Source organism: Kogia breviceps, chromosome 1, assembly GCF_026419965.1.
Source record: "Kogia breviceps isolate mKogBre1 chromosome 1, mKogBre1 haplotype 1, whole genome shotgun sequence".
Classification (NCBI taxonomy): Eukaryota; Metazoa; Chordata; class Mammalia; order Artiodactyla; family Physeteridae; genus Kogia; species Kogia breviceps.
The window spans coordinates 176,030,195-176,043,627 of NC_081310.1; the positions used below are offsets into that span (position 1 = coordinate 176,030,195).

The 13,433-nt window shown below is 46.3% G+C and overlaps 1 protein-coding gene across 1 annotated transcript in view; it reads left to right on the top strand.

The window, feature by feature from the left end:
* CSMD2 (CUB and Sushi multiple domains 2) overlaps positions 1 to 13,433 on the top strand; it is a 655,429-nt gene that overhangs the window by 627,521 nt on the left and 14,475 nt on the right. The window contains exons 59-64 of the mRNA XM_059070872.2: positions 539 to 718; positions 1,105 to 1,278; positions 4,078 to 4,251; positions 4,574 to 4,647; positions 7,457 to 7,568; positions 8,143 to 8,322. Coding sequence (XP_058926855.1) covers positions 539 to 718; positions 1,105 to 1,278; positions 4,078 to 4,251; positions 4,574 to 4,647; positions 7,457 to 7,568; positions 8,143 to 8,322 — 894 coding nt within the window. The remainder of the gene's footprint in view (positions 1 to 538; positions 719 to 1,104; positions 1,279 to 4,077; positions 4,252 to 4,573; positions 4,648 to 7,456; positions 7,569 to 8,142; positions 8,323 to 13,433) is intronic.

A 13,433-nucleotide genomic window follows, 5' to 3' on the forward strand; every position in this document is an offset into this window, starting at 1 on the left:
AACCCCACCCTCACTTGATACCGTAACATCGGTGTGACCACTGCCTTGGTCACAAGACCCTGCTCCTAGGCCACTGGACCCACAGAAGTCTCCTGAGCAGAAGAGCAGGCAGTAAGATGCCCTTTCCGGCAACAAATTGTCTTATGTGGTCCGTCAACACATCTTAAGCTATTCAACCTGGAAACTTCCCTCTCCTTGGACCCCAGCCTCATTTATGAAGCGAGCCCTCTGGACACTTCCTCTTAGAGGTGTGGGCTTTAAATGAAGAAGATGGGTTTCCCAGCCCAAGTTGCTGGGGTGCGTAAGGATGGTGCGGGCAAGGATGGGGGATGTAGGACAGCCTTTGCAAGCAGGCTTGGCTGCGGGGACTTAGAATGGATGGTGCCCAACTAGGAACCAGGGACGGGACAGGACATCCCTACCCTGACAGCTTTCCTTCCCAGACACGTGCAGGGAGTGATAGGGATGGTGTTGGGGTGCTGGGGAGAGGGGGGGGATCTGTGCTCAGAGTGAACAATGCTCTATCTCCTCATCCTAGTCATAAACTGTGGCGACCCTGGGATTCCAGCCAATGGCCTCCGGCTGGGCAGTGACTTCAGGTACAACAAAACTGTGACCTACCAGTGCATCCCTGGCTACATGATGGAGTCACATAGGGTGTCCGTGCTGAGCTGCACCAAGGACCGGACGTGGAACGGCACCAAACCGGTCTGCAAAGGTGTGTCTGGGGGCTTCAGATGTGGACGCAGGGACAAAGGAGGTACAAAAGTCTTGAACATCTAGAAGGGAGGGTGTGATGAGGCAGAGCCCTAACATCTTATCGGGGGGTGAGCAAGGGGAGGAGTGGTCCCTGAACATCTGCAGGGAGGGAGTGGGAAGGTCCTGGGCCCTGAACATTGAGGACAGGGCCGTGCAGAGAGGAGTGGGTTGTCGTAAGGTGCAAAAAGAACAAGCTCCCAAAGGAAGAGGGGGCGTTCCTGCTTCCTGCCTCTTAGCCCAGACTCCCGGCAGGCACAGGAGCCAGTGACATCAGTGCCGGCGGCCACCAGGGCCTGGTTTCCCCCGGGGCAGCCCCAGCACTCAGCCTGCTTTGGTCTCCCCCAGCTATCATGTGCAAACCGCCTCAGCTCATCCCCAACGGGAAGGTGGTGGGGTCCGACTTCATGTGGGGCTCAAGCGTGACGTATGCCTGCCTGGAGGGGTACCAGCTCTCCCTGCCTGCGGTGCTCACCTGCGAGGGAAACGGGTCCTGGACTGGAGAGCTGCCTCAGTGTTTCCGTAAGTCGCTCACGGGGGCCTCCGAGGCGTCCCATCTGCTGGCTGCATCCTCTTCCCTCCTCTGCAGCTCTGCTTCCAGAGCTCTGCTGCTAGGAGGCCTAGAATGGAGGTCCCCGGCCCCAAATCAGGGAGGAGGTTTGTCAAAGACACTATTAAAGAAGGAAGGGATTTTAAAGGAAGAATATGAGACTATCTTAATTGAGCGCTGGCTCCTCTCACCATGTGGAGTCACAGTGGAAGGAAATTAAGCCAGAGATAAGGGAGGTGTTTCTTAACCTGAAAGGTTGTTAACTGGATGCACTAGAACCCAAAGCTGGGGTGATGGACAGGCAAACGGGGCAGTGCTAGAAACATGCCTGTCTTCAATGAAAATACCCTGCACAGAAGAGATGCTGGGGCCCTTGTGATTTTCTGGTGAGAGAGTTATTTCTGATCCACCTGACCCGATTGTGTCTCAGAGAGTCTCAAGTCCATGCCAGGGCTCATTTCTTACCGAGTCCCCCAGAGAAACAGGTTCCGGGTCACTTATTCTTGCCTTACCCCATAATCTGGCTCTGGAACTTGGACAAACAGTAGGACCTCTTTTTTCTTTCTACTTGGCATTTATCTAATGCTGCAGAAAACTATCAACCACACATGACACTGTTTGGGGACCTCTGAAAATTTCCTTCAGTTTGGGAAATTTCAGCCGAGACAAGGGCCAGTAAAAGTGGACACAGGAAAGGCAGCATGTGGTGTGTGGTTAACCCCTTAGACCTTCCTATTCCTCCAGGGAAACATTAGGAAGGGAGCAAGACTCCAGGTTGAGTCTGGACTCAGAAACCTTGCTTTTTGTCTTGAGAAATAGCTGAATTGCTTTTTAACAATGAATTATGGTTATTGTTAAAAAAAAAAAAAACAACCAAAACTGCACTATATCCAAAAATACAAAGAAGAATGAACCCTCAGTGAACCCTCCTTCCCAAAGACAGCCATAGTTAGGCTTGTCATACTTCTACACAATCACTATGCATTTCTGCATGTAGAGCAGTATGTATGCAATTTTCTGTAAATGGTATTGAATCATGCTCTTCACAGCTTGTATTCATTCACAGGCCATCAGCCCCTTGCTCTATCAATACATACTAATCTATACATCATCATTTTTAATGGCTTTAAAGAATTCCCGGGCTTCCCTGGTGGCGCAGTGGTTGAGAGTCCGCCTGCCGATGCAGGGGACACGGGTTCGTGCCCCGGTCCGGGAGGATCCCACATGCCGCGGAGCGGCTGGGCCCGTGAGCCATGGCAGCTGAGCCTGCGCGTCCGGAGCCTGTGCTCCACAATGGGAGAGGCCACAACAGTGAGAGGCCTGCGTACAGAAAAAAAAAAAAAAAAAAAAGAATTCCCTTGTTATATATGCCACAACTGGCTTAATCTTCTCCTACTGGTGATGAAGTTGGGTTTCTCCAATTTAATCATGTCAGAAGCAGTTCTGCAATATATAGCCTCGAAAATAGCATTTCCTTATGCCTGTGTTGAAGTCCTAGGAGTGAGGATGCTGGGCCAACTGGTGTGCACGCTATACATTTTGATGCACGTTGCCAAACTGTCTTCTGGAAATGGTGTCCCAGTTTACACTCCCACCAGCAGTTGATGAGAAGATTTCTTGACTCACACCCTCATTAACAGTTGATTTTGCCAATATTCTTCATATTTACCAGCCCGAGGGGTTTAAAATATATCTCATTGTTTTAATTGGCATCGCATTGCTTCTTAGCCAAACTGAGCTGCTCTTTGTCAACCACTCGTATTTCTTATTCTTTGAGTTGCCTCTTCCTGGGTGTCGTGACTTCCAATTGGCTCAGCCTTTAACTGACTTCTGACTGCTCAGTCCAGACTCTGCAGCTTCCAGGGCCAGGCTCCCATTTGATTTCTCATCTGATTGTGAACCTCATGACTCTATGTAAAGACACACACACACACACACACACACACACACACACACACACACACACCATAGCATAAAGAAGGTTCCTCATGCTTGAAGTGATGTCTTGGGGAACTTGGCCTTCCACAGTCAATTTTTAAAGATACTGTCTGCTGATCTGAACGAAATGGGCACACTCAGATACTGCTCACTGCAGGGTAAATACACAGTCCATGGAAAGACATTTGGCAATACGCATCAAGAGCTGCGAACACACTCCAACCCTTAAGGATAGTAAGTTCACTCCTAGAGAATTCCCCTAAGAAAATAATACAAGTTAAAGAAAAGCCATAAGTAACTTTACAATAATAGAAAATGCCTAATGGGAGGGTTATGCTAATCGTGTTACACCATCTCATTGCAAATTTACGTAGCCAATAAGTGATAATGATGTCATAAATCACGGGAAATGTGTACAGAGTATCAAGTGAACAAAGCAAGGGTGACAGCACCTGGACATCAGGTTTGCAGCCATGCACAAGTTTCCATACAACTGAACAAAACACTAGAAGGGACTGAGCACAGAAGTGAAAACAATGTTTTGGGTAGTACGATGATAGTTTAGTTTTTCTCCGTGTTCTAGACTTCCTGTAATGTTACTCTATTACATGGATGTGGTTATTAATAGGCATTTGAATGTGGAAAGGAGAGGAAACACACAGCAGCGCTGAGGCAGGTGTAACCATTGACCCAGGGCTGCCCCACAGCCACAGTTCAAGTGGAACCAAGAGGAAAGCAGTACAAGGACCAAAGGCTGGGTGGGGGTTCAGGGGGGCGAGCAGACTGAGTTCTAGAAAGCAGCTTGGACCTGCCCTTCTCCCTCGTCTTCCCAGCTGTGTTCTGCGGAGATCCTGGCGTCCCGGCCCGTGGCAGGAGAGAGGACCGAGGCTTCTCCTACAGGTCTTCTGTCTCCTTCTCGTGCCAGCCCCCTCTGGCGCTGGTGGGCTCTCCACGGAGGCTCTGCCAGTCGGATGGGACGTGGAGTGGTACCCAGCCCAGCTGCATAGGTGAGAGGTAACCGGGAGCACAGTGTCCCAGCTGGTGGGGGCCCGAGATGATGAATCTTCTTCCCTGTCTTCATCGGTCTCTTCATCTGCAAAAAGGGGCGAGCGCTCCTCTAAGCTACTTAGAACAGGAGGTGACGTAGCCAGAGCTCATGTGCTGCCGGGAATCACCGTCAGTCAGCCGGGGCGTGACTCCGGGGGAGATTCCCAAGGGCAGGGAAGTCAGGGCGTGACTCCATCCTCTATCCCGCACCTGTTTCCCAGAGCGAGCAGGGGCGATGAAAGCTTCCCTGACCATGGTCTGTTTCTCCGGTTTGCAATCCAGACCCCACGCTGACCACGTGTGCGGACCCTGGCGTGCCACAGTTTGGGATACAGAACAATTCCCAGGGCTACCAGGTAACGAGGTCAACCGAGATCGGGCCTTTCTGCCTCTGTCCCTTCTTGCCACTCTCATCAGTCTCAGAGGACCCAGGGGCCTTCCTTAGGACAGCTCTAGGGGGCATGAGACCTTGGAAGCTGGAGAGAGAAAGCAGCCTGCTTCTTCAAGCCCGGCTGCACAGCACGCCCCCTCAGAAACAGGCAGGCGTTGACACCAACCCGAGAAGCTGATGTGGAAGAACAGACTCGTGTGTAGCTCCACAGGCACTTCCCAGCAGCCCCTTGTGACCGGGCCAGGGACAGAAATGAGAGAGACAGATGGGCCTTCTGTCCCCAGGGCACCCGTACCCTACGGGGCTCAGACGGGGTGGCGGGAGCCAGCAGGTGCCACATGGGAGACAGTCTCCTGCCCAGTGGGCCTGTCCCAGCAGGATACAGGCCCCAGGGACACATCTGAGAATGCGCTTCAAAAGGAAAGCATGTGGACAGCCTGGATGGGACCCTCTGAAGAGAAGGAAGCAGGAAAGTACGGGTGTGTTCAAGGCAGGCCCATGACCTGGGGCCCCGAGTGTGCCCAGGGGATATCAGGGACTAGGCCGGAACTGGCGGGTTGGGATCGTACCTAGCAATGGGAGTTATCAAATATTTACTGCCGTGAACTATTCTAGGTGCTAGGACTCCGTGGGAACAAGACAGGCCAAGTGCCTGCTCTATGGGAGTTCCCTGGCTGGTGACAATAAATAAACAAGATCACTTCTGTGAGCGATAGGCATTGCACATGGCATAATATAAAAGGGTGTGACGGGGTTGTGGGGGGGGTGCTGCTTTAGGAAGCGGAGTGAGGGAAGAGGTCTCCTAAACTTGAACTGTGGCGCCCATGGTGGGAAGCGCCAGCCCTGTGCAGAGCTGAGTGGGCCTTCCCAGCAGAGGCAACGGCCAGAGCAGAGGAGCGCTCAGGCAGGGAACTTGGCAGGTTGCAGGACTAGGAAGCTGGCCAGCCAGCGGGTCGGGAACATTAAGAGAGAGGAGAAGGACATGAAGCCGAAGAGCTAGGCTGGGTTTGAAAACCACCCGGCACTGCCTTGTGAAGTTAAATATTCACACATCCTATGACCCAGAGTAAGCAACCCCAGAGACGCTCTCGTACGTGTTACCAAGAAATGAGAAGAGTCCTGGTGTAGTCTCAGGATGGTTCATCACACAGCAGTGACAATTAAGGAACTGTAGCTCCACACAACATGGATGAATGTTAGAAACATAGTATTGAACGTCAAAAGTGGTAGGATACTATTTCTAGAAAGAGTAAAACCAAGAAAAATTTATATTGGTTAGAGAGATATGTAGGCATATGTGATAGAGTTATTTTTTAACTAAGCAAGGAAATGCAAAACACAAAATTCAAGAGACTGGTTTTCACCGAGGGGAGCTGCGGAGCAGGGCAGGGAAGGAGCTCGCAGATGACAAACATGTCAATGATGTTCTAACCCTTAGCTTGAGTGGTGGCCTCCACTTAAGGTGTCCATTTTATTATGATGATTCACGTCTGTATATGTGCCATATATTCTTTTCTAGGCACCAGATATCACATAATACATTTTGAAAAGAGAAGGGCATGGACCAGGTCCTATAGGGCCTTGAGACCATGATAAGCATTTTGGATTTTATTCTAAATGTCATAGGAAACCATGTGAAGGTGACTTAATCTGATCCATCATTTGAACTATCACTCAGGACCCTGAGGAGAGGTTGAACAATAGGGGTTAAGAAGGGAAGCGCTTAGACAAACAGGACATTATTGCAGCATCTTGAGAGAAAGATGAGGGTGGCACTGAGCCGGAGTAGCGAAAGTGGACATGGAGAGATGTGAAGGGGTCGGGAGGTATTTTGTTGGTAGAACCAAGAAGACTTCTTGAAGGATTGAATGGAGGGGTTGAAGGAAAGGGAGGAATCAAGGATGACTTGAATTTTTTGACTTGCACAACTGGGTGGATAGGGGTACCATTTGCTGAACGAGGTGATGGGCGTGGAGGAAGGGAGCGGAAATTAGGTTTCACCTTGCGTTGCAATTTGCTCCCAGAGGTAATAGAGACACGTGAGTGTTTTGAGCTGGGAAATAGTGTGATCTGAGTTGCAGTTTAGGAAGCTGATCTGGCAGCATCGTGCCACATGGATTAGAGATGGAGAGGTGGAGCCGGTGGCTGCAGGGAATGTCACGTCAGACGGTGAGGGGCTAGTGGAGCAGAGGGAGGGATGCAGGGAGAGTAGCAATTCTGCTCAAGAGATTTTTTACAAAGCATAGCTCCAGATTCTATAGGGGACGTGTCCTAAAAGAATTTCTAGATTCATGGAGGGAAGGGACACACACAGTAATATTCTACTTTGCACAGTTCTTCACATTTCATAAAATGCCTTCAAATCTACCCTCACAGTTGAGTGTCACAACATTCCAGTGTAGTGTGGCAGGGCTGCTCATCCAACTCTACACAGGAAGGCTAAGGTGGAGAGAGTTTCGTGCAGCCTGGCATCCAGTGAGTAAATGTAGATGCCAGAACTCAAACCCAGGGTCTTCTGATTCCGGGTCAGGCACTCAGCCCCCCGCAGCAGAATATGATATATCCCACGAGAGTGTTGATCTGGCCCAGGGAATTGGGTGAGGCCTTGTGGAAGAGGCATAATGTAAGCTGCCTCAAGGGATAAATAAGATTTAATCGGGCAGAGAAAGAGGAGGGTGGGTAGAAGTAATGTCCTGGGAAAGTAAGCAGTCACGTGACAGGTGTGAAGCATCGCTGGATGGAAGGTGATTGTGGGAACTTCGTCCTGGCCACAGGTTGGAAGCACCGTGCTCTTCCGTTGTCAGAAAGGTTACCTGCTCCAGGGCTCCACCAGCAGGACCTGTCTCCCCAACCTGACCTGGAGCGGAACCCCTCCCGACTGTGTCTGTGAGTGCAAACTTCGCCTACAGCCCAGACAACTCCTCCTGGCGACTCATAATCTCCCCCAGCTGGGCATCTAGGAGATGCTTGAGTGCTCCCAATGACAGAGAGCTCACAACTCCTCATTGGGACCAGTATTGGTCTCTTTGTACTCCTCACCCCTTGGAGCCCCACAGAAGATATTTACACACAGAAGCCTTTCTGATATTTGAAGGCAATTCCTATGCCTTCGCAAAAAAGAAAGAACTTCCCCATGGCAGCACAGACTAACAACTACAAGGCCTGCCCTCAGGATGGAAGATTTCAGGCTTTTGACCATAATTACTCCTTTTCCCTCAGGAAAATTGCTGCAGGTTTAGGTTTCCCCCAGCGTTGACTGAGCCAACATCCACACGATCTCCATCTTGGCCTCTCGTATAGACATCAAGGCTGGGGTGGGGCTGGGGCTGGGGAGGGGATGCTGGACCCGAAAGGGGCCCCTAAGGGAAAGGAAGGGGGTGGTCCATCAGGGAACAAGGGGAGTGGTGGAGAGGCCTCCTGGAGACCCGCGTCTCCCAGCAGCGTCTTCCCTGTCATCCAGCCCACCACTGCAAGCAGCCGGAGATGCCGACCCATGCCAACGTCGGGGCCCTGGACTTGCCCTCCATGGGCTACACGCTCATCTATTCCTGTCAGGAGGGCTTCTCCCTCAAGGGTGGCTCCGAGCACCGCACATGCAAAGCAGATGGCAGCTGGACAGGCAAACCACCCGTCTGCCTGGGTGAGTGTGTGCCCCCTCGGTGAGCTTCTCCAGGGTGGGGGGCCAAAGGGGACAGCTGAGCTTGAGTGAAAGAGGGCCAAAGAGAAGAAAGACATGTGATTTCCGGAAGCTGGAGCCTGCTTCTGATTTTCTGAGGTGTTGAGTCTAGGAGATGAAACCAGAGTAGTCTAAAGAGGCACAGAGTGAAGCCATCCCAAGTTTTACCTTGCTACCTTCTGCTTGAGCTTAAACACTCAGCCCAGTGTTAAGTATACAGTAGTTTAAGGATTATACTTAATCATCAGATGGAGAAAAGCTCTGTGCTCCACTAAAGTGGAATAACACGTTATGCATATATGCATATCATAACCTTGATAAAACAGTACACATCCCTCAGGGTTACCGCGATGTCTCAGACCTCCCTCCCCCTCTTCTTCATTCATTTGTTCTCTATTTATTGAGCATTATCACTGTGTGTGGCTGTGCTGGGCATGGGGGATGGGGAGGTAAAGACACAAACCCTGCCCTGAAGGAGCTCACATTCAGCTGTGGAAGACACACACATTATCAGATATAACAGTACCTTCGGGAACATAGAGATGCACCGAATGCTGTGGGGATGATGGGAAGGGCACTAATGCAGCCTAAGGGGGAGGGGAGAATCAGGGAAGGCTTCCTGGAGAAGGTAATCTGAGTCCAGTCTTAAGTAAAGAATCCAGCAAGGATAAAGGATGGGTTTGGTGCTAGTATGGCATTCAGTAAGATGTCTCTTACAGGTGCTGACCTCACCTCACCACATTCCAGGCATTGTTCTAAGTACTTCGTGTACTAACTCGATCCTTGCGGTCATCCTATGAGGCAGGTGTTACTCATATCCTCATTTAATATATGAGGAAACTGAGGCACAGAGAGGTTAAGTAACATGCCCCAAGGTCACCAGCTGGTAAAGGGAGAGAGCTGAGATTCAGACCCTGCAGGTCTAACTTCAGAATCCATGCTCTTAAGTACTCTGCTGTCCTGCCCCTCAGAGAGAGAAGGCTTCAGGTTCAGAGTCTTTATCAGAGCTAGAATTTAATAATGTATTTTCATTGTATGAATTGTTGTAAATTTCTTTTATTTAGGGAAAGTAATATTTGTGTTCCACAAATGGTAGTGGTATAATTTTTCTTTTTTAGAGTACATTTAACTTTTAATTATGGTAAAATATACAAAACATAATATTTACCATTTTAACCATTTTAAAGTGTACAATTCAATGGCATTAGGTACATTCACAGTATTGTGCAACTATCACCACTATCTATTTTCAGAATCTTTTCATCCTCCCAAACAAGAACTTTGTACCCATTAAACAATAACTTTCCATTCCCCTTACTCTCCAGCCCCTAATAACCTCTATTGTATTTCCTATATCTATGAATTTGCTGATTCTAGGTACCTCATGTTAGTGAAATCATATGATATCTGTCCTTTTGTGTCTGGATTATTTCACTTAGCGTAATTTTTTCAAGGTTCATCCATGTTGTAACGTGTTATTACTTCATTCTTTTTCATGCCTGAATAATATTCTATTGATGGATATACCACCTTTTGTTTATCCATTTGTCCATTGATGAATATTTCAGTTGTTTCCACTTTGGGGCCATTATGAATAATGCTACTTTGAACATAGATGTACGTGTTCTGTTTGGATATATGTTTTCAATTGTCTTGGGTATATATCCAGGAATAGAATAACTCAATGTTTAACAGTGTAAGGAACTGTCCAACCGTTTTGCAGAGTGCCTTTACATTTACTTTACATTCCCACCAGCAATGCACCAGGGGTCTAATTTCTCTACATCATCCTTGCCAGTACTTGTTATTATCCAGCTTTTTGAGTATAGCCATCCTAAGTGGGTATAAAGTAGTATTATATTGTGGTTTTCATTTACATTTCCCTAATGACTAATAATGTGGAGCATCTTTTGTTTATTGGCCATTTGTGTATCTTCCTTGGAGAAAAGTCTATTCAAATCCTTTGCCCATTTTTTAATTGGGCTATTTGTCTTTTTATTGTTGAGTTGTAAGAACTCCTTTATGTCCTGTTGATTTCTTTTTTCCAGCTTTATTGAGGTATAATTAACAAACAAATTGAAATATATTTAAAGTATACAACATGATAATTTGATATACATTGTGAAAGGATTCACACTATCAAGTTAACACATCCATCACCTCACATATTTATCTTTTTTTTTTTTTTGATGAGAGCACACGAGTTCTACTCTCTTAGCAAATTTCAATTATACAATGCAGTATTATCTACTATAGTTACCATGTTATACGTATACATCTTATAACTGAGAGCTTGTATCCTTTTACTAGCCTCTCCCTATTTCCCCCTCCCCCCAGCCCCTGACAACCACTATTCTACTCTCTTTTTATAAATTTGACTTTTTAGATTCCACATGTAAGTAGTAGCATGCAATATTTGTCTTTCTCTGTCTGGTTTATTTCACTTGGCATAATGTCCTCCAAATTCATCCATGTTATCACAAATGGCAGGATTTCCTTCTTTTTAAAGCTGAATAATATTCCATTGTATGTATACACCACATTTTCTTTATCCACTCATTCATCAATGGACACTTAGTTTGTTTCCATAGTTTGGCTATTGTGAATAATGCTGCAGTGAACATCTCTTCAAGACAGAGATTTCATTTCCTTTGGCTATATAGAAATGGAATTGCTGGATCATATGGTATTTCTATTTTTAATTCTTTTTATTTTATAGCATAAAAATCTCTATCCTTGTATTGGTTTACATTATTATTTTCTTCATTACAGAGAATATCTACTATTCATGTCTGCTCCTATAACAGCAGTGCAGCTTTTAAAAATTTCATATTATTCCTTTACATAATTATGCATTAGATTTGACTATTGATCCTTTACATTTATGATTACACATTATCTATTTTTAATTCTTGAAGGAACCTTCACACTGTTACATTCCTACCAACAGTGCATAAGTATCACATTTATCGGTTTGTGTATATTGAACCATCCTTTCATCCCAGGAATAAATCCCACTTGATCAGGGTGTATAATCCTCTTAATATACCATTCATTTGGTTTGCTAATATTTTCTTGAGGATGTTTGCGTGTATGTTCATCAGGGATACAGGCTTGGAATTTCCTTTTCTTGAAGTGTCCTTGTCTGGCTTTGGTACAAGGACAATGTTTTGATTCCTTACACTTTATATTTTGTATGTCTACTGTAGTTATGCTTTGTGTTTTTCACAAAGCTTACATAACACATATTTACAACAGTCTTTTTTTTTTTTTTTTTTTTTTTTTGCGGTATGCGGTCCTCTCACTGCTGTGGCCTCTCCCGTTGCGGAGCACAGGTTCCGGACACGCAGGCCCAGTGGCCATGGCTCACGGGCCCAGCCGCTCCGCGGCATTTGGGATCTTCCCAGACCGGGGCACGAACCCGTGTCCCCTGCATCGACAGGCGGACTCTCAACCTCTGCGCCACCAGGGAAGCCCTACAACAGTCTTTTTTTAAGCTGATAACAACCTAACTTGGAATACATACATACACGTTTTTACAGCCCCCCACATTTTATGTTTTTGATGTCACAATTTACATCTTTTATATTGTATATCCATTAAAAATTATTGTAGTTATTGTTACCATTTTTGTCTTTTAACCTTTATACTAGAGTTACAAGTGATTTACCCACTAACATTACAATATTAAAGTATTCTGAATTTAATCATATATTTATCTTTACCAGTGAGTTTTATACTTTCATGTGTTTTAATGTTAGATTTTCACTTCCACTTAAACCGCTGCTGTTTAACCCCTCTATTGAATTTTCCAGGTCAATTATTACATTTTCAGCTCTATGGTTTCCATTTGGTACTTTTAAAATATTTTCTCTTTGTTGAAATTCTTGCTTTGTGCATTGCTTTCCTGACCTCAGTGAGCATCTTTATGACCATTATTTTGAACCCTCTATTGGGTAAATCACTTATCACTGTTTCATTAGGATCCATTTCTGGAGATTTATCTTATTATTTGGTTTGGAACATTTTCCCTTGTTGATTCACTTTCCCTGATTCTCTGTGTTGGTTTCTACTCATTAGATAAAACAGGCAGCTCTCCCACCCAGTCTTCACAGACCGGTCTCGTTTAGGCAATGAACCTCACCAGTCAGTGCAGCCCAATCTCCTGGTGCCTCCCAAAACTTTGTGATTGTCCAAGCTGTCGTCTTTATTCCTAGTGGCTCCCAGTAGTTGAGGGTGTACCAAGACCCATCAGTGTCCCACAGAGGTCAGCACCTAGATGCAGGCTGATTAGAAGCAGACTCTCAGACAACAGTTGGAAAAGTATGCAGTCAGACCCCTTCCAGGGAGAAGCTGGGAGATGTGCATTTTTACCTGCTCCCTCAGTGTGAGACCAGGTATATAGCCACAGGGGTTTCTACTGTGTCCATTTAAAAACTGCTTCCTTGTTTGCTGTAGTCCTGTGGAACTCATGAACACAAGCCAAGCCCCATTGGCCTTCAAAGCTAGGTGATTTGGGCACCCATCCCTCAGGTGGCAGCCTTAAAAGTCAGGGTGCTAGATGTGTGGTACAAACTCAACATTCTCAGGGAAAAGCTGGGAGTTGGGAGTCCCTCCTGATTGTATGGTGCCATGCCAGGTGTGAGGTTTATTTCAAGAATGTGTCTCAGCCTTTCCTACGTGTTTTGATGTGGGTATTTTCTCAGTCACCCAATGTGTAGGTGTCACTCAGCTAGTTTCTGGATTTCTCTTGGAGAGAATTGATCTATCTTCTTCTGCACATTCAGTGTATCCGTGGGAGGAGGGGAATTCAGGAGCCTCCTATGTTGCCATCTTGGTCCAGAGTCCCTTCAAGAGTTCTTTATATATCTAGAATATAAGACCCTTATCAGATGCATGATTTGCAAATATTTCCCCCATTTTGTGGGTTGTCTTTTCACTGCCTTTTTTTTTTGAATTTATAGTACTTTCTTTTTTATTTCATTCATCACCTAAAATTTAAGCTCCATTTTATCCTGTGTTAATTTTTTTCTTTTTTTTTTTTCTGGTGTGGATTTTTTTACAGTTTTATTGAG